The following is a 20,455-nucleotide window of genomic DNA, read 5'->3' as shown; positions in this document are numbered from 1 at the left end:
TGGGACTTGTCTCATGACAACAAGATCAAATGTTCACAACTATCAGGGATGACCACCTATAGTGGCTACTCCGATGATTTCCTCAAGTTGTTCTTGGATAGGGACGGGGATGTCGATCTGGATCATGTCATGGAAGCAGCAATATGTAGAGAAGAGTACCAAAATCTGGTTGTAGTCGACTGAGTACTACTCAATCGTGATTGATCATTCTTTTAGTTAGTTCAAGTCTTTTAAGTTATCATTTCTTCGGTCTCTGTTGGCTTTTTTCTTAATCTTTGTTCTTCTATACCTCTGTATGTTGGCACTTTTTTTAACTTTTGTGCTTGATCTTCATCGTTGGATGATGGCTTTTATAACTATTTTCGTTTTCGAAAAGAAAAAATGACAGTAAACATAACATTTTCGGAGAATGTTAGCAACCTTTCTTTTTTGTTCCTTCTCATTTCTCCCGTTTATCCTCTACATGTCCATTTTTTCTACAAAAGGTTAATTAAGTTTTTAAATCATTAGTTAATAAATGATTTAGGCTGAAAACACTTCATTAATAACTACGTTCACCACAGAGGAGGTTAAGATGGTGATCGGTTCCAAAGGATTATATTGTAAACAACCAATAATTTATACTGCAACCTAAGTTGCAAAATTTGGGGATAGGCTATTAAGTTTGCAATTTTTGAAATTTGGCAATGCACAAAATTAAGAGAAAGTCTGAAGATCAAGGTGAAACAGAAGCCCAGGGAAGATTGAAGATTAACCAAAATCACTAAGACATGGAACAAAATCAAACAGAAAACAAAAATAAATTGCAGGGAAAGCGAACCAGTTAAAGCAGAGCTAAAACCCTAATCACTGGAGTCGAGGCTACCGCCATTCCGAATCAAATTCAGAGTGCTAATAATTACATGTAAGACCACCAACATTAGAGCACTCCGTAATATATTTTAACGATCTGATCGCGTCTTCCCTCAAGTATTATGTCTAATCATCCAAAACAGAAACCTTATGACCGTTGGATTAAATGATAATCATTTTGTATTTCTTTCTTAACCGTATTTGTCTATTTTCTTCACTACAAAAAAGAAAAACAAGTCATTTTCAAAGAGAAAGTAATCACCAAATGGGTGTGGGATAGAGAGGGGGAAGCTAGCCAAATGTGGGATTCCATGGCTAGTTGTATCCGAAAAGTAGCAAAAGGGGTATTAAGAGAGTCTGAGGGCTTTGCTCCACACCAAAAAGAATCTTGGTGGTGGAATGAGGATGTACAAACAAAGGTTAAGGCTAAAAATGAATGTTGTAAAGCCTTATACAAGGATAAGACCGATGAAAACGGTGAAAGGTATAGAATAGCGAAGTAGGAGGCGAAGAAAGCTGTGAGAGAAGCTAAGCTAGCGGCTTTTGACGATATGTATAAGCGACTAGATACCAAAGAAAGAGAGTTGGATATCTATAAACTAGCTAGAGTAAGGGAACATAAGACAAGGGACCTAAACCAAGTGAGGTGCATCCAGGATGAGAATGGAAAAGTTCTTGCTATAGAGAACGCGGTCAAAGACAGATGGAGAGGTTATTTTCATAATCTTTTCAATGAAGGACGTGAAATGAGTACTTCTTTGGGGGTGAGGGGAATTGAGTAACACAGAAAAGTGTAAAAACTACTCCTTTTACTGCCAAATTAGGAATGAAGAAGTGGTTATAGCTCTGAAAAAAATGAAGCATAGAAAAGCAGTGGGCCCAGATGATATACAGATCGAAGTGTGGAAAGTCTTGGGAGATACAATTATAGCATGGCTCACAGACCTTTTCAATATGATTTTGAAAACGAAGAAGATGCCAAATGAGTGGCGAAAGAGCACTTTGGTGCCTATCTACAAGAATAAGGGCGACATACAAAATTGCATGAACTATAGGGGTATTAAGCTAATGAGTCATACAATGAAGGTCTGGGAGAGAGTCATTGAGTTACATCAAGGCTCATCTTTAAGTCCTTACCTTTTTGCATTGGTAATTGATGAGTTAACGGGACATATTCAAGATGATATTCCTTAGTGTATGCTTTTCTCAGACGATATAGTGTTGATAGATGAAACTCAGGAATGGGTAAATGCGAAGCTTAACCTTTGGAGATAAGTGTTGGAATCTAAAGGTCTTCGCCTAAGTCGGTCAAAGACAGAATATATATAGTGCAAGTTTAGTGCAAATGGAGGCCTAAATGAGTTAGGGGTGAGGATCGGAGACCAGGAAGTACCAAAGAGCGACTGCTTTAGCTACCTAGGATTTATCTTGCAAAAGAACGGAAAATTAGATGGAGACCTCAACCATATAATACAAGCTGGATGGATGAAGTGGAAGAGTGCATCTGGCGTGTTGTGTGACCGTCATATGCCACTGAAACTCAAGGGAAAATTTTATAAGACGACAATAAGGCTGGCGATGATGTATGGCACGGAATGTTGGGCGGTGAAGTATCAACACGTACATAAAATGGGTGTAGCGGAGATGAGGATGCTTCGTTGGATATGTGGGCACACGAGAAAGGATAAGATTAGGAATGAGGATATCCGAGGTAAAGTAGGAGTAGCCGAAATTGAAAGAAAGATGAGAGAAAATTGGTTACGGTGGTTCAGACATATGCAACAATGACCTACTAATGCTCCTATTAGAAGATGCGACTACGAAACAGAGGTCCAGGACCGAAGGGGCAGAGGAAAACCTAGGAAGACTTTGGAAGAAACTCTAAAAAAAGACTTAGAGTACTTGGATCTAACGGAAGACATGACACATAACCGAGTGCAATGGCGTTCTAGGATTCATATAGCCGACCCCACTTAGTGGGAAAAGGCTTTGTTGTTGTTATTGTTGTTGTAATGATCTATGAATGATGATATGAAATATAGATAGTTCAGATCCTTGTAAAAAGGTTACGAGTAGGCCTTACAAACTACAAAACGTGTGTCAAAAGAAGAGTATCCCTTGATTCGAAGTATATATACATATATTAATATACATGTTGCATGCGGCATAATATCTTAGTGGATTGAAATGTTGGGTATCCACCCATGCGTTCCGGATTCGAAACTTCTCCTCACTAAATAATAATAAAATCTGAAAAAAAAAAAAAAAAAAAAACCACCCTCTATACATTTGAGAAACCCAATAAAGAGGAAGAGGGGAGAGGACTTAGGGCTACGAAAGTGTAAAATTTCCCTAACGCCACTCTTTGCTTTCCTCATTATTATTGTGGTACGCGTCTCTAGGGTTACGAAAGTGTAAAATATGGATTTGTTTACCGCCTCCTGGCAACCCTAAAGCTAACAGGCGATCGACGAGGCAATTGTTATCATGATGAAGAGAGTTGCAATGAAAGTTGCCAAAATCCTCTCTCCAGTCGTGGTCAGAGCAAATAACAAAAATCTCACAAGAAGAGTAGCTCCTTATACATCTCTTGTTGCTGAATCATCAGTATCCACTGCCACGGCCACCGCCTCATCCTCCTCCTTTGGTAAGAATCCCTGCCTTGATCTGTACCACGAACTCGCGACGGCACCAAAGTCTTGTAAGAGATATCTAGACCCAATATTGCTCACGCTAGCCTGGTCCCACGATCCCCTTACTACCCTCAAGCTCATCTGCAACCTAGGAATCAGCCGTTATATCACTATCTTGGACAGCGGCTGGGAATCTTTCCACACAGCGTTGCTTTGGCTCCACCAAAACCACCCCAAAACCCTAGCCTGCAACGTTGAGGCTATCGTCGGCCACGAACATTCCGATGCTTCTATCGGCTGTTTGCAGGACTTTGTCCTGATTCTGTACCAGCTTCTTCTTCCTGAAGGAGCCAGCCGAGGTGATATTTTGTACAGGAGCACAATCGATGTCTCCATCCACAAGAAGGGTGTCCTTGAGAGGTACGAGAGTGACCCGAATTATCAGTTTTTACACGATCGTGTTTCGGATGTTTTTGCGGCCAACTTTAGGTCTGATTTTGAAAAGTTGAAGAAAAAGAAGCCCAATGAGAAGATGTATCATAATGAGTTTAGCAAGGCAAGTGCGCCCGACGTCCTGGGACCTCAAGCCAGGTACATAGGCAAGTGCGCCCGACGTCCTGGGACCTCAAGCCAGGTACATACCGTACGGTGCCAACAATACCGAATACGGCGCCAGTGTTGCGGTCGCTACTACTTTTCTGTGCGAAAGCATCGCGAGGAAGGTTTTTCCTTGTGAGTTGGACGTGGAAAAGGACGAGGCTCATTACACACACATAGTCCTGAATCGGCTGAGTAAGGAGGTTTTGGATCCCGTGTGGAGCATGGAGTATTGTCCACGTTTTTCGGTGTGTAAGGTTAGGCAGTATCTGGAGGACGTGAAAGCCAGCAAGTCCAAGATTGCGGCAGATGCTCTGCTTCCGCATGAAATCATCCGCTATGTGAATGATCCTCATGCAGATAACATGCATGATGTAAAATATTATTCCGATGTGGATGATTCCTAAATGGTTGATCGTCCGGATGTTGGGGACGTAGCTAAGCTTCAATGGAAGGCAATGGTGGACGATTTGTCTAACAAAGGCAAGTGGAAGAACTGCTTGGCTGTATGTGAATTCTTCACGGACCCTTCTGACGTGTCCGAGGCTGGCGTGCCCGAGGCTATGGGGCTATTGGTGTCTCAACTGAATGATAAAGAGCCCTGGAAAGGAAAGGTCATCCCTTTCACTCGGAATCCCAAACGGCTCCATCTCATACAAGGCGATGATCTCAAGTCCAAGCTCGCCTGCTTCAGAGGCACGGGCATCAGCGGAAATAGCGCGACAACTCAAAAGGTACTTGATTTGATTCTTCAAGAGGCTATGAATGCCAATTTAAAGCCAGAGCAGATGATCAAAAGGGTGCTAGTTTTTGTCCGCATGGACTTTGATATGTCGTCTATCCAGGCCGAGCACTGGCCGATCACTTATCAGATAATGAGGAGCAAGTTTGAAGAGAAAGGCTATGCAGTGCCACACATAGTGTTCTGGTACATGTACTCCCGCGACAGCGACATGGTCGTATCTTCACAAGTATCGGGGATGACCACCTTCACAGGCTACACCGACGATTTCTTTAAATTGTTCTTGGATAGGGAGGGAGATGTCAGCCCTAATCATGCCATGGAAGCAGCAATATGTGGAAAAGAGTACCAAAACCTGGTTGTAGTCGACTGACCACTACTCAATCTTCATTGATCATCCGTTTTCTTTAGTTTAATTCTTTTTACGGTGTCTTTTTTTCTTTGTTTTTTCTCTCCGTTGGATTTTTACTTTTGTGTTCGATCTTCATTGTTGGATGATATCTTTTTTTTCCAAAAGAAAAAAGTTGATATTTAGTAAAATTAACTAAATCATCCTCTAGTGTTTGATGAAGATCATCTTTGCAAAAGATTAACTAAATTGTAAATCATTTAGAACTCGTTTGAATGTGCTTTCAAAATGACTGAAAGCGTTTTTGGTATAAATATTTTTGAAAACAATCCTTAATAATAATGCTAGTAAATTCTGAAAAAAACACTTTAAAATGCTTCTTTAAAAAAACACATAATAAAACAGTTTAAATGCTTTTGAAACTTAAAAACATCTTTTTTCTAAAATCGCTTTCAATCATTTTAAAAACACATCCAAACGAGCCATTAGTCATCTAACTTGCTATCTAATTGTTTGGGCCCAAAATAATAGTTTGGGCCGAGGGTAGGATCACTCTCGGCCCAGGAGGCCGGGCGGCAAAAGGACCATGGATCAGTCAACCCGTGGGAGTCCAAACCTAGGGCGGTTAGGACGAATCCTAGTGCAATGGGGAGTCTCGACGGGATCGGATATCCAGGAAACTAATCCAGCTTAGCTAAGGACTAGGTTCATAGTCCTAGTAGGTGTAGGACTGGTTGAGGTGATCCGGAGAGGGAAACCTAGTCCGAGTAGGATGTAAACTCGGACTCAAGGTTCAGTACTATAAATAGGGGACGCTGTGCATCAGGAAAGCCCCCTGCAAATCAATACAAAATTGCCCTGCGCAAACTCTCACAACTTGAGATCTTTTCTTTTTCCTTTTTTCGCTGACACATCTTCCGTTGGCATCAACAGCACTGTGGAAGCAATCGGTGATATCTTAAGTCGGCATAGATAGCTCTGTCACCGTAGAGTCAGTCGGTCTTGCAGTATCTTCCGTTGGCATCAACAGCACTGCGGCGAGAACGATTGATTACCTATCCAAGTCTCGGTCGAGAAGGGTTTCTGAATCCTTATTGGTCGAGGTCATCTCATTAGCCTTTTCGGCGAAGTGAGGTGTTACAGTTATTATATTCGGCACGTTGAAAGCCGAATTCAGTTCGTGAACTTCGTAAGAATAGCAGCCTTGTCTTCAGGCTCGAGAACCCAAGAGGCCGAGACGTGTTCCTTTCTCGGCCGCAATCGCAAGACGCAGAAGTCAGTAGCGCGACCCAACGCAACATCAACAAATTTACTCCTCGGCCGAGCTCGGCCGACGAGTTGGCACGCCCCGCATTCACCGAATGACGTAGTTAGCTCATTAATTACTCGGCCTGCGCGCCACGTAGGCTTTGTAGTTTTTAGGGTCAACACTAATAAATAGTTGAACCAAGTTATTTAGTTAAACAATGAAGTGATGGCAACGTTATTGAACATCGATTAGGAAATATTCAATTTCTAAGAACATAGTTCATTCACAAAAGCTAGTGATGTTGAGGATGGACGGGAGATTCGACATTCAATAATTCATGCCATTCAGCCAAGGCAGTAATCAAGTAAATATCACAACTTAATTTGGAAACCGAAACTAAAATAGCTTGGCCTCAAAGCCAACATTGTCAAACAAAATGATTCAAATCCACCAGATCCAACATAGCAAAAACCCTAAATAAACATTTAGACCAACTACATTTCAAGAAGGTAACTCATTTGTCCTCGAGAAGACATGACTTCTGGCAAATTATCACTCAAAACTTCTGTTTCAACGACCGATACCCCAGACTCTGATAACTCCGTCGGTGTAGCCACTGAACAAGGTGCTGCCATCAGCGCTCCAGTTCAAACTCGTACAGTAGATAACCTGCAATTCAGATCACAAGTTAAACAAACCAAAACAATTAAAGTTCAAGCATTACTAATATGTACAAAGATTACGAACCAAATACAACCAGTCACCAAATGAAAACGCTAGTAATCATAAACCTACTATCGACTGACAACTTAATTATGTCTATGAATGCAGTGACGCAAAGTAAATACAGGCCGGAACACATTGTCAAGCACTCACGCAATGGAGTTCCTTTCCGCACTTTAAATGCAATAATGAATAAAAGGTCGTACCCAGTGCACAAGGCTCCCACTTTAGGCAGGGTCTGGGAGAAGTGAATGTCGGCTAGCCTTACCCCCATTTATGGAGAGGTAAGGCTAAACAAATATAGCAAGATTCGAGCAAAACACCAACACTAAACAAATATAGCAAAAACGAATACCACCAGAGTCAACAATACCAAAAGAACGTAAGTTCCATATTATGAGTTTGTAACAGGGGAAGAAAATATGACATCGCACAAAGCTCAGAGGCAATTCCAAACAAAACAGCATCATCAATTAGTGAGCAATGTGACTTTTCTTCAAAGAAAATATTTGTCGAAAGACTCAAAGCCAAGCAAAGCAGAAACTCTGTAGAGCAAAGTCAATGTGTATATAGGGAAGAAATGGCCAAGACAAAAACGATAATCTACCCTATAATCGATAACAGCACATATCAAATGCAAATTGCAACAAACATAGGAGCATTGTACCAACTATTTCGCGGTCAGCTACCATACTACTAATATCAATAAAACAGTTAAGATAAATAACATCTACGCACAATCGCTACATACCGCATTTGTGATAACAAGATTAGAGAAACAACAAATAGACGATATAATCAATAAGCAATTTCATCGAAACCCGAAATCACATTACAAAAGCAAATCACAATACAAAAATGAAAACAAGATATAGAACCAGTAATAAATCGAACAGAGCGAAAAAAAAAAAGAAGTATACCTTCTTCTTGTATGAAGTAGCAGCATGGGTATCCTCAGTCTTCTCAGCCTCAGTCTTCAGATCGACCTTCAACTCCTCCACAATGGACTTACTCTCCAAGTCCCAAATCTTGATGCTTTGCTCGGTTGCGGCACACAGCCAGTACCTGTTGGGACTGAAGCAGAGAGCGTGGATGATGGAGCCGGCCTCGAGATGATACAGCCTCTTGCCCTCCGCCAAATCCCAGAGCAGAATAACTCCGTCTTTGCCTCCGCTGGCGCACAATGAACCATCAGGAGAAACCGCGACGGTGTTCACATACCCATTGTGGCCCTCAAGGGTGTTCCTTAGCTTGCAGTTGGACAAGTTCCAAACTTTCACAGTCTTGTCCCACGAGGCCGAGACGATGGTGGGCTGCATCGTATTGGGGCTGAATCTCACACAGCTGACCCAATCACCGTGCCCATCCTGGTCCTGAATGGTGAACTTGCACTCACCGAGAGTGTTCCAAAGCTTGATCGTGCGGTCACGGGAAGCCGAGACGATCTGACGGTTGTCAATGGAGAAAGCAACAGACAACACATCCTTAGTGTGACCAACAAATCGGCGGGCGGAGACGCCGAGGGCCAAGTCCCAGAGGCGGAGCTCGCCGTCCCAGGATCCAGAGAGGGCAAACTGGCCGTCGGAAGAGAGAACAACGTCCTGGACGAAGTGGGAGTGCCCGGTGAGCCTTCTGCGGGGGACACCGTAGGTCTTCTCGTCTTTGTTGAGGTGCCAGAGGATGATGGACTTGTCGCGGGAGGCGCTGACGATCATCTCGGAGTTGTCGATTGGAATGGCGATGGCCGTGACCATGTCGGTATGAGCCCTCATGGTGCCGCGGAGAACGAGATTCTCACCCATGGTTGCTGGTGGTGGTGCGCGGCGGCGGGTGTGCTAGGGTTTTCAGAGCAGCGGGAGGCGTACGAGAGCGTGGAGAGGGAAAAACGGGAGAAAAGAAGAATATATAGGTGAGAGAGATAGGGTTTTGAGAGAGATGAGCCAGACCCAAAAACAGGGGTGGGCGTGTGGGTTTGGGTTGCTTTAGTTTGGTGACCCGGCCCGGTGTAGACGAGGCCCAATTAGATTCTAAAGTTTGGATCTAGTCTTGAAGACCAATTAGATTCTAAGGTGGGGCTTTATATTCTTTACTGGAAAATTTTATTTGAACCCATTTAACATTTTTTTTAAATTCAATTTACTCTCTTCAACCATATTGTTTTTTTTTTATTAAAGATTTAATATATCTTTAATCCCAAATTTATTACCTAAACTACCCTCTCAAACCCCAATTCAAAATGTAAAATTATATTTACACTCATTCTCTTTATAAAATAACATATCTAATTGATTTTTTTTTCTTTTCAAAGAGGTGTCATTTGGCCCTCTATAATTGCATATGCCATATAGGACTAGCATTTCCATTGCTGCTTTTTTTCTTTATGCTACCACAACCCATCCATGGACTTAGGATACAAGAGATCATTCCATATACTTGAATTTGCCAAGAGAATGTTATGCAAGCTCCAGTTCAATCCTTTTTAAATCGAGCATTTTCATGTGTTTTTTAAGATACTTTGAAGTGATATAGGACTGTGTGTTTTGCTGCTATGTTAATAAACAAATAAACAAATTGGAGCTATTTCGAATAAAAAAGGGTGCAAGACATGCCACCTGCTAGTTCGTGACTAAGGTTGTACAATCTTTATTTGCATCAAGAATCAAGTTTTATGTCTTTGCAATACTAATTAAAAGTATTTGCACTGGTGTTTTGGGGCGCATACGGACAGCAGAGAAAAGCAAATACAATATCATATAAAAAATATGAAATTTAATCCAAAAAAGAAGCAAACAAACAAAATATCCATAAATCGAGTCATACCGTAGTTGGAGGATTAAAAACTTCAAAATCACCATTCATCAATAGAAAAACTTATTTTTCTCTATCAAAGCTAACGTAGAATAAACAAAAGGTGATGCTAGGGTTTAATTATAGTATATGAGTCTATTGATAAATTTGATTTTTATTATTAATTTAATTTTGTACATAATAGTAATTATGCAATAGGATAAAATAAACGATTAACATTTAAAATTTAAATTATGTGTAAAAAGAAGTTAGACGAGTTTAAATAAAAATTTTCTTCCCTATTAAATTGGAACTAGGTACAACAGTGTGTTGGTTGTCCCATAACTAAAATACATTAATAAGAAAATACTGATGTCCCATAACTAAAATACCTAGAGAGTGGTTATTTCGTGTCAACGTATTATTTTTTTACGTAGAAAATTTAAGTATTTAAATTATCGCATTGAGAAGGAGACTGCTAAAATATAATATTTTCTTCTACGTATGATCGTATCCCACCGGTAACAAAAAAGGTAAATAAATAAAAATCAGCAGTTCAAATTTGTTTTTAACTTTTTTTATTGGACAATAAACTTTGTTTTTAATGCACCGCTTGCGGCTCCGCCCGAGAAACCACCGCTTCCAATTTCTATCGTTGCCCGTTTCCGCTCGGAATTATCTTCTCCGAATCATCTTCCTCGGAAGAGCTTCACTGCACGCTGATGGAGGTTTGCCTATCATAGCACCAAAAAGATGCTTTCTTTAAGGTTAGTTCTTCGTATTTTCCACTTTTTTTCATCTGGGTAATTGTTGTTTTCCTCTAATCTTGCTTCAGTTGTTCGTTTGTTGGAGATTTTCTTTGTTTTTTTTCGTGGGTTCTTACGTTTTGTTGGTATATTTCGATGTTAGTAAGTTAAATAGCTTGTACTTTGCTTTAATAATTGTTAAAATTTTCAATTTGGTAGCAATTGAATCTTGTATGTTCACCCACTTGGCCACTGCCTGCCTTTGATTTCGTGTGCCGGTTTGATACCAGGGGATTTTGGAGAAGGCATAAGAGGAAGGTTTTGGTTGCAACTGGTGTTTTAGGAAGTGGGTATCTTCTGTACAAATTATACAATGCTCACAGGCAAAGGCTTGCTGACCTGGAGACTGAACTCGAGCATGAGCGAGAGAAAAACGATGAGCTCATCAAGGCTCAGTTAAGAGAGATTCCCATTTCATTTTTGAGTAGTCGTATATTTTGTTTTCGATTCTTCAACTGGTTATTAGTTGGGTTCTAACGATATTGTTTTATGGTCGCGGTCATAGAATGCAGGCCCATTTTGAAAACATACAAAGAATTGCTGATACAACTACACTGCCGCATGCTATGTACTATTTAAGTAGTCGGATAGCGGAAGAGTTGGACCTTTCTCACCTTACTGAGAGGTTAATGCAAGTGAAGGGGCAACCGACATCTCAAGAGAAACTTGAGTTATGGGATAGACTGAAAATTCTAAGTATGTTTCTGTCATTCCTTGGTATTTATATATTTAGCATGTTTCAAGACCATAGTTTATGAGTTCTCTTGATTTGACTAAAATAAAGAGATTTATAGTCCGCTCACCTTCTACTACTGTTCTTGTATTTTTTGCAGGTTTCACGAGAATGGTGTTGTCGCTGTGGGCAATGACGATCCTTAACTTATATATTAGAGTTCAAGTCAATATATTAGGGAGACATTTATATATTGATACTGCACGAGGTCTTGGGAGCTCTCTTTTAATTGTAAGAGCTATTTCCTTTTCCACTGTATGCCAATGATTTCTACTCAAAATAGTTATTTCAGCAGAATTGATGGTGGAATTGTGTTTACTTAACTGCAATACCAATCTAGACAGCATTATTCTAAGTTTAAGTAGTCCAATGCAGCTGAAGGTTTGGACTTGCAAATTGTTGATTTATTTGGTTTGCAATGTATTGATGTGCCTACTTTATTACGTAGTATGAAATATCCTTGCCGAGTTTTACATTTGGTCAAGCAATCGTTAAAGGTTGAATTCATTAGTATGACTTTGAACTCTTACTTTCTGAATGTATTGCTGGAAAAAGTAACCTCAAAAGTGTGCGTATGCTTGTGAGTGTTACCAAACTTGGATATTGACATGTAGAGTATGTGTATCTTCTATGTTCATTTGAAGGCTATCCTATCACCAAAAATTTTGTTTCAAGGATTGTATATGATATAAAAGTGATTCAAATTATAGTTTTTTAAGAGTTATCATTTATCAAATATGGCATCAGTTTTGAATGTCACTTGTAGAAGCCTTCGTTCAGGATTAGGGATACCTAGTATTTTGAAATGATAACTAGGGTGGTGGTTGAGTGAACTCATCTTCACCGTTGTTGGGGAGATGTTATCGTTATATTGTGGGAGAATACTTCATTAGAATAAGTATAGTGAAATCTACACATAGTTCTATTTGAAGAGGTGGGATCCGTTTCTGGGCAGTAAGGCAGGCTGGATATCAATGAAACAGGTGGAGGGGTGCATGGTTATATATTTGAGAGATCAAGTTCCTGTTAACACTGCTTGTCAAAAACTAATATTATAGCTGATTGCTGCTTGGTGGCACTGTGATTGATGTTTTCTCACTAAAAGTATTGTTACTTTTGTTCATTTTCCCCAGGCCACTTGATAGACATTAGTGTTGATTTGCAATACCACTCACATCAGGCATGCTATGAAGTGTACTTTGGACGATACGATTGGTTTTGACATGTTACTTTAACTTCTCTGAATGCAATATAATTGTTATTATGTTAACAGGAGGATGCTGATCTCATTCATAGGGATGACCAGCAGAAGTTTCTCGCAAGTTCTGATTATCTCGCCAGTAATGCCTTGCCTGCTTTAATTTCAAATATCCAGGCAGCAGCAACAGAAGTTCTTAATGGGTAAAGCTTTGTCTGACCCCCTATTAGCATGTTGTATATTAGTCTGAAAAATAAAGTCAGGTTTATCTATCACTTCAGTGTTTTTCCTGAATTTTTCTTCTTAAATGCCGTGGTCCATGACAAAATGTCCAGGCTTTCGATAAAATGTCAATAAATGCTTAATACTCAGAAACTACCATAAGTTTGTCACTGCCCCCAAGTTTAATCTTGACCAGCTTCAATCTCTTATAGCACTGCGCGACCGAGAAGCTAAGGGACCTATATGGCTGAAGTTGCAGACTTCCGCTGAAAGAATGTAGCCTAACTCTGCCAGCCAAACTTGTTGACTATTAGAGGTCTTACTAAATAGTTTGGACGCTTTTCATTCGCAGAAAGCAGCTAAAGGATTCTTTCAACACCACAGTTCTTCATGCAACTATCATGGAAATACTTGAAAAGTTCATGAGCACAGGAGATCCCCATCACTGGGTGAACTACTTGATGCCTGAGGATGCTCGTTGGCATGAACTAGCCACTGCCTTCAGCAATGATAACATACCTCTTCCAGATGTCACCAAATTTGACCAACTTATGTTGGAGACACGGGCAGTAATATCAAGGTACGTCTGCGATGGTAGGGATGCAGCTTATGCTTATTCAAAAGTAACATCAATCGCACAACTCCTTTGCATGGAATTGCAAGTTTAAGATACAACTCCTATACATCGAGTTCCAAATCTCAACATTACCAACCGCAGTAATACTGATTTTGGTGTTACTTAATTCTATCATGCAACTTTATCTTGTTATTGTTATTCCTCGAAGGATCTTCCTGACTTTTTCTTGAGTAGTTTTTTGTTCCACTTCGGAAGGTGAAATTTGGAAGTCACTCAAATCTTTTCTGTCTTCTCTTTGCAGTGCTGAATTCAGGAGTGTTGCCGATACAGCGTTGAGAGCAGTGGTGGATACCGTGATAGAAGATATGAATGCTCAACCTGGAGGAGGCAGTCTAAAGTCAGGAATTCAACTTGCCAAAGTTTTAGCACGGGTTGCACAGACGGGTCCTTCGGTCCTCGAAGAATCAAGCAAGTTCATCCAGATCATTCTGAATGTACCACAAGTTGAGCTCTTTTTCACTCTCATCTACTCAAACATGAAAATAGACTAGAGTAGAGACTAGCGGCGGACCACATTATCAGAATTTCGGTTTTTAAGTAGATTTTTGATGCGTTACAATCAAATCCGGCAGCGGAAGAACGTGCTAATGATTTAGGGGCGTTCAAGTTGTCAAAATTCGAAAGTTTTAAAGGAATAACAGAGAAAGATGTGGAATGTTGCAGTGTAATTTAATCGTTGTACTAGTTCTTCTTCTATTTCTAATTCCACATCTCATATTTGTTGTGCTGTGCTGTAATATCTCTTATATCATGTAACATGGTCAAATAGTATATGCTTGCTCTATTAAAAAGCGCTTTTCCAAAATCTGGTTACGATTTATAAGTGCTTTCAAAATTTTCTTTTAAACGATGGTAGTAGCTTTTTTTGTTGCCTATAAGTGCTTCTAGCCATTCCACCGGTAGACCTTAAGAAGCCCTGAATGGAAAGAAAAATTTACAGACTGTATACCCTTTGAGATGCCACGTAGATGGGTCTTTTGACATTTGACTTGAACCAAAAGACCAAAGCATAGGAAAGATATCTTTTCCGGATCTCTTCTATTAAGGTTATCGGATCAAGTGATCTGGACCTTTCAAATTTTATCCAATGGTAAAAATCACAGCTTTTAAGAGGTCAAAACATGTGAGCTGTTGGATGAAATTTGGAAGGTCCGGATCACTTGATTTGATGGCTTTGGTGAAAAAGATCCGGAGATGATTTCTTTCCCAAAGTATAATTTGTCATAATTTCACCGACATTCCATTAGTGGAATTTTGTTGAGCCCGTTTGGAAATGATTGTTTCAGAAATACTTTTGTTTATCAATGCTTTTTATTAAAAACTTAAATGTTCATTAAAGAATCACTTGAAAGTGCTTCTTGGAAAAGCACGGAATAGGTGTTTTTTTTTACAAAAACACATAGCAAATGAATCCTTTTATTCAGAACAAATAATATCGAAAGCGTGTTTGGTTGTCGGAAAGATATTTGTTATCCCCAAATCTTCCAAACGTGCATGCCCTAAATCATGTTTCTGCCCCATCGAAAAACGGGTTCGGGTTCAAACGCTGCGTTTAAGTAACAATTCAGTTCAATTCACAAACACAAATCCCCCAATACTCCACTATCCGGGGTTTGCCAAAACAAAAAAAAAACTCCACTATCTGCGTCTCTGAAGCTCATTAGTATTACACACAGTGACCTTCTCGGGGACAACAATGGTGGACACCAATGGCAACGGCGGCAGCCATGAGGTCCTGATGCTTGAAGCTCCGCCGCCGGAAGGTCCGGCATGGCCGGGACCTCTAACCAATGCCGAAACCATCGACGCCTTGCCCTACATCGACGACGACTACGCCAACCCCGACGTCAAGCGCGAGGTCGACCGCATGGTGGAGGAGGAGTTGCGGCGCAGCGCCAAGAAGCCCGCCGATTTCCTCAAGGAGTTGCCGCCTCTTCCCAAGCCCAATTTCAAGGTCAGTCCCCAAATTCCTAGGGTTTCTCTCTTTTTAAGGGACTGTTTGGCTGCGTAGATAAGGATTTTTTTGTGCCTGACTTGTGGAATTTGAAATTGCAGGATCATCCGATGCTGGCTAGGGAGTACGAACGGGTGAGAGCGTCGCGGCCTCCGGTGGCGATTGATTTTTCGAGAGACAAAGTGGAGCCGCCGCCGGTGAATAAATTGAACGATGAAACTGCTTGGAAACTTGCTCTCCAGAAATCTCAGTGCTCTCTGCAGCACCAAGCCGTCAGGTAATCTATACATACAGATTTGCATATTTGTATAGGCAGTGTATATGTAGTATGGATATGTATATGTGAGTTATGTTTACTGTTGATGAAATGAGTGTCTGAATTGTAGGTTGGAGAATTTGGAGCTGATTGACAAGTATGGTCCTGAAGCCTGGATTCAGAACAACAATCGATTGCAATCAATTTTGTCGAGGTTTGCCCGTCAGATTTCATATGAAAAACTGCAATATTTATAGTTACCTCTTCATTGTGAATCGATTCATTCCATACTTGCCGCATTAGTAGTCTAGTAGTACCGCCCCCTTCGGGACTGTGCACCCCACATACATATGACACTGCTTATACCTGTTCACATACATAGTTCTCCCACATGTACCTATGCACATTGCACACACACGCATTTGAATGTATGCATTTGCACAAATTAAATTTTGCACATGTGCTTTATCAAAAGGTGTTCAACAATCTGAATTGTCTCCAGTCAGACTTTCTGTGTAAATGCATTCTGAAATGTTACATGATGTACTTAATTTTGCATTTAAAATCGATATTATTGCTGAAAGTTCTAATTTTCATGTGCAGTACTTGATAATTCTTTGAATAATGCATTTCATGATGCTTGACGTAATGTTATGTGTGTTATGCGTTTTTATTTTTCAGAATGCAGAAATTAGCTCAGGAGCAATATCAAAATATTGAAACAGTGAATCGTGAAAGAAAACATCATCAGGTGATTTAACCTATCTGCCTGCTGACTTTGTACTATTTCGATCGTAATGTTACTCTGATCTGATAAATTTACTTCATTGATGACAGCAAACCACTGCGTATGAGCTCAATGCTTTGTCTGCTCAATGGAAGGAGCTTTGTCAGAAGAATATAGAAATTCAATCTGCATGTGTTAATCTTGAAAACCATCTTGAAGGATTGAGGAGGGAAGCAGCCGAAAGGTTATCCACCTTTTCCTGTCTGGTGTGTTTTCTCTGGCACTCATTTTATTATTTTGGTCACTAATTAGCTGTTACTCACTTCAGAGGATGGAACCTGGAAGCCAATGCAGAAAATGGTTCTCTATTGAACGCTGAATGAGAAGGTATGCTTTTGCAGCTAATGCCATTTGGTTTAGCGTTGATGCTATAACTCTGCTATCTTGTTATACGATGCCATGCAATATTCTTTTACTTCACAGGATTTAGAGATGTTGTAATCTTTTTTAACCCTTTATCGAAACTGTATTCCCAATTCCTCTTTTGGGTTTAATTTTATTTTGAAGAATTAGTTCCTAGTGTTTGCGTTTCTACCCATTTGTGTGTTGTCGAAATTAGGATACTTTTCCTTTGAGGACAAGTCCCGAGTTATGTAATGCATACATGTCCAGGCATTGCCTATACGAATATATGATTATATGCTTTTATTATGATGAGTCGTCAATTCTTGAAGGGAGGATACGATAGACTTAGTATGATCTGCTTCATGGAATCAGTATCAGGCGGCTATATAAACCAGAGTTTATTCGAAACTAGACTTTATCATTTCTGTCCTAGACTACGTCATGATTAGCATTGCGGTGCTATTAGTTTTAATCGTTAAATTTTGGGTTTTCTAAACAGGATTTGGACGAAGATCTGGCAGAAATTGAGGTACGGGAATATTAGCGTTGATTCGACAACTATCAGCATGCAGCTGGATTGATCTTTGTTGTACTTTCGATGAGCGGCCCTTTTGTTAACGCATGTTTTCGGTTGGTATTAATGCGTTGAAACTGCTTATAACTATGTTCACAACTTCATACATTATCCATTTTTTGATGGCGTAGCCAATTATTTCGAGCTCACCATAGAATGCAAAATTACCCCATCATGATCCAATAGGTCCTACTTTATGCGAGAGCTGTTCTAATAGGAGTAATGTTTAAAATACCCATGAAATTGTCGATGTTTCTATCAAAATATCTGAAAAATCAAGGAATTGTCAATCAAATCACTGCTCGAAACCTATGATTATATTTTATCATCAATCCAATCACCATACACATTTTTCTTTTTTCTTATCAATGAATGTATCTATCTCTTTACTTGTACGACAGAGATGCATGCATACATTGTCTTACATTCCATTATGATACATGATAATTCAATGAAAGGGGTTTAAATGCAAACTTCACCCTATATGCGGGAAGATATAAGAAAATTAATAAATTTTGACGATATTTACCGATTTACTATAGAAATTTTGTTGAAATCTATTGAAGATTTCGAACTTTTGAATTCTTTTGAGAAAATTTTCTCTATTTTGGACTAAAATTTGAATGAAGAGATATACCAGTAGATATACGTACACTGTTACAAATTTCCATAATTTCCTTCGAATAAACCGATATCAGTATTGATATTTTCATAAATTTGCTTACCAATATTTCTATTTATATTGATATTTTAACACCGAGTAGGAGTACTGTACAAGAGAATTTTAAGTAATAGTTAACTCAATTATGTCATTTGTAGGACATTTCTCAACAAAGCACGAGATCCCACGCAACACATAGGATCCCAATTTCCTGTGTTGTCTTTCTTCTTAAAGTCTCGACCTAAATAAGTAAGATCCTTGGCGCGCAAGTAAAGCAAGACAACCCACATTAAAATCTAGGCACAAACATAACATCGCCCGGCCCCCCAAAATATTCACCAAAAAAATGGTTCTGAAAGTCATGAAAGCTGCATCAAAAATGGCGAAAACCCTCCCTCCACGACTTTCCAGTCCAAACAAAATCCATCTCAAAAACATTTCGCAACTCTCTCCGGTCGGATTTTCCGACCCGAAACTCGGAACCCTTTTCATTCACAGAGAAGAAGAAGACCCTGTTTTCATGGTCGCAAATTTCAACAACATCATCACTGATCATCTTTTCAACGTACTCCATTCGGATTCCGATTCCGATTCCGATTCCCCGCAGTTCTTCATTCCCTCCTCGTACAGCAATCCCTGCCTCGATCTCTTCTTCCACGTGCTTGTCCCCCATTCCGATTCCTACTCCCATTCCTACAGGTATCTCAAGCAGCTCCTTCCCTTGGCATGGTCACACAGTCCACTGACCACCCTCAAGCTCATTTGCAACCTCCGAGACTTGTCCAACGATCTCGGAAAGGCTGACGAAGAGGCCTTCTATGCTGCCGCCTTTTGGCTCCACCAGCACCACCCCAGGACCCTTGCCTGCAACCTCGCCTCCATTGCCAGTGAGGGAGAGTTTGGCCGCTCTGTCGGGCTTATGCAGGACCTCGTTGAGATTCTGTATCGGCTTTTAGAAGGGCAAGACGTTAGGAGGAGAAAGAAGAAGAATAACCAGCACAACCACCACCGCCAGGAAAAGGCTGCCGCAGCTGCGGCCAGGAAGAAGGCTGTGGAGAGGTACGAGAGGGACCTGAATTATCGATTCTTGCACGACAAGGTATCGGATCTTTTCGCGAAGCAATTGAAGTCCGACATTGAAAAGTTGAAGAAGGGGGACATTTGTGAGATAAGCTCGGTGCCGTATTTCTGCCCCTCCGTGGATTCTTCCATGGACCGCGCCACATTGCTGTGCGAAAGCATTGCGAGGAAGATTTTCCCGCCAGAATCTTCGCATGGTGGATGCAGAGTCCGAGACCGCCTTAGGAAGGAGGTTTTGGTGCCGTTGACGTTCGCCTTGGATTATTCTCAGGGCTTTGATTCTTCGGCAAAGCCCTGCGCAGTTAAGGAGTACTTGGAGGAGGTGAAAGCCAGTGGCAAGGCCAAGATTGCGGCATGTGCTCTGCTTCCGAATGAGATCGTAGAATATGTGAATAACCACGGTGTTGGGCAAGCAGCAGAGCTTCAGTGGAAGGCAATCGTGGAGGCGAAAGTAGGAAAGCTGGAAAACTGCCTGGCTGTGTGTGATGTGTCGCCTTCTTCCATGGTGGGGATCTCCGCGGATGTTTCAGTTGCGATGGGGCTGCTAGTGTCCGAACTGAGTGAAGAGCCGAGTTGGAAAGGAAAGGTGATCAATTTCAGTCCGAATCCCGACCTGCATTTGGTACAAGGCGATGATCTTAAGTCCAAGTGCGCGTTTGTGAGGAGATTGGACTGCGGTGAGCATATTGATTTGCGGAAGGTGTTTGATTTGATTTTGGAAGCGGCTATGAATGGGAATTTGAAGGCGGAGCAGATGATCAAGAAGGTGTTTGTGTTCACCAATACATACTTTGATTGTGCGTTGTTCAATAGTAACAATAGTACCCGTTGGGAGAGCAATTACGAGGCAATACGAAGCATGTTTAAGGAGAAAGGGTACGAGAATGCAGTGCCGGAGATTGTGTATTGGAAGGTTGACACCCTGGTGGCGCCTTGCACGAAACCAGGGGTGACCATCTTCGGCGGCTTCTCCAAGGATTTACTCAGGTTGTTCTTGGACAATGACGGGAAAGTTAGCCCGTACCATGTCATGGAAGCAGCATTAGCTCCCAAAGAGTATCAAAATCTTGCTGTAATGGACTGAGTACTGATTAGTTAATGCGAAATCATCATCCGTCATCACTCTAATTCCAAGGCGCATCGAATGGTTTAACTTGAGAGTTCTAATCACCAAAGCATTTTACGAACGCTCAAGTTCGATCCCTCATCCCCGATAATCATAAGTACACGAGTTGCATAACCAATGCTCAGAGCTCTTCTTCTTCGCGAT

At 40.7% G+C, this 20,455-nt stretch overlaps 6 protein-coding genes across 6 annotated transcripts; 5 read left to right on the top strand and 1 right to left on the bottom strand.

The window, feature by feature from the left end:
* The first annotated feature begins 3,357 nt into the window (after nucleotides 1-3,357).
* LOC139196952 (uncharacterized) lies at nucleotides 3,358-4,489 on the top strand. Its single transcript, XM_070823317.1, has 2 exons — nucleotides 3,358-4,119; nucleotides 4,340-4,489. The coding sequence occupies exons 1-2, from the start codon at nucleotides 3,358-3,360 to the stop codon at nucleotides 4,487-4,489; spliced, it is 912 nt and encodes a 303-aa protein (XP_070679418.1).
* On the top strand, nucleotides 4,490-5,197 carry LOC103438237 (uncharacterized). Its single transcript, XM_008376761.3, has one exon. The coding sequence runs from the start codon at nucleotides 4,490-4,492 to the stop codon at nucleotides 5,195-5,197; it is 708 nt and encodes a 235-aa protein (XP_008374983.3).
* A 1,544-nt stretch (nucleotides 5,198-6,741) lies between these two features.
* LOC103438059 (small ribosomal subunit protein RACK1) lies at nucleotides 6,742-9,097 on the bottom strand. Its single transcript, XM_008376599.4, has 2 exons — nucleotides 8,066-9,097; nucleotides 6,742-7,091 (listed from the first exon to the last, which is right to left on the bottom strand). The coding sequence occupies exons 1-2, from the start codon at nucleotides 8,945-8,947 to the stop codon at nucleotides 6,993-6,995; spliced, it is 981 nt and encodes a 326-aa protein (XP_008374821.1). The 5' UTR covers nucleotides 8,948-9,097; the 3' UTR covers nucleotides 6,742-6,992.
* A 1,250-nt stretch (nucleotides 9,098-10,347) lies between these two features.
* LOC103428321 (peroxisome biogenesis protein 3-2-like) lies at nucleotides 10,348-14,333 on the top strand. The gene is made up of 7 exons (XM_008366427.4): nucleotides 10,348-10,699; nucleotides 10,969-11,133; nucleotides 11,244-11,434; nucleotides 11,572-11,702; nucleotides 12,745-12,872; nucleotides 13,244-13,471; nucleotides 13,770-14,333. Exons 1-7 carry the CDS (start codon nucleotides 10,686-10,688, stop codon nucleotides 14,017-14,019), a joined length of 1,107 nt encoding a protein of 368 aa, XP_008364649.3. The 5' UTR covers nucleotides 10,348-10,685; the 3' UTR covers nucleotides 14,020-14,333.
* A 617-nt stretch (nucleotides 14,334-14,950) lies between these two features.
* On the top strand, nucleotides 14,951-17,593 carry LOC103428322 (pre-mRNA-splicing factor SPF27 homolog). The gene is made up of 7 exons (XM_008366428.4): nucleotides 14,951-15,482; nucleotides 15,584-15,759; nucleotides 15,869-15,952; nucleotides 16,420-16,489; nucleotides 16,576-16,709; nucleotides 16,794-16,852; nucleotides 17,370-17,593. The coding sequence occupies exons 1-6, from the start codon at nucleotides 15,225-15,227 to the stop codon at nucleotides 16,846-16,848; spliced, it is 777 nt and encodes a 258-aa protein (XP_008364650.1). The 5' UTR covers nucleotides 14,951-15,224; the 3' UTR covers nucleotides 16,849-16,852; nucleotides 17,370-17,593.
* An 858-nt stretch (nucleotides 17,594-18,451) lies between these two features.
* On the top strand, nucleotides 18,452-20,269 carry LOC103428357 (uncharacterized). Its single transcript, XM_070823316.1, has one exon. It carries the CDS (start codon nucleotides 18,452-18,454, stop codon nucleotides 20,267-20,269), a length of 1,818 nt encoding a protein of 605 aa, XP_070679417.1.
* Nucleotides 20,270-20,455: the final 186 nt, after the last annotated feature.

This window comes from Malus domestica, chromosome 06 (assembly GCF_042453785.1).
Source record: "Malus domestica chromosome 06, GDT2T_hap1".
NCBI lineage: Eukaryota > Viridiplantae > Streptophyta > Magnoliopsida > Rosales > Rosaceae > Malus > Malus domestica.
Note: the sequence above shows the minus strand (reverse complement) of the source record. Positions and strands in the feature narration are given on the sequence as shown.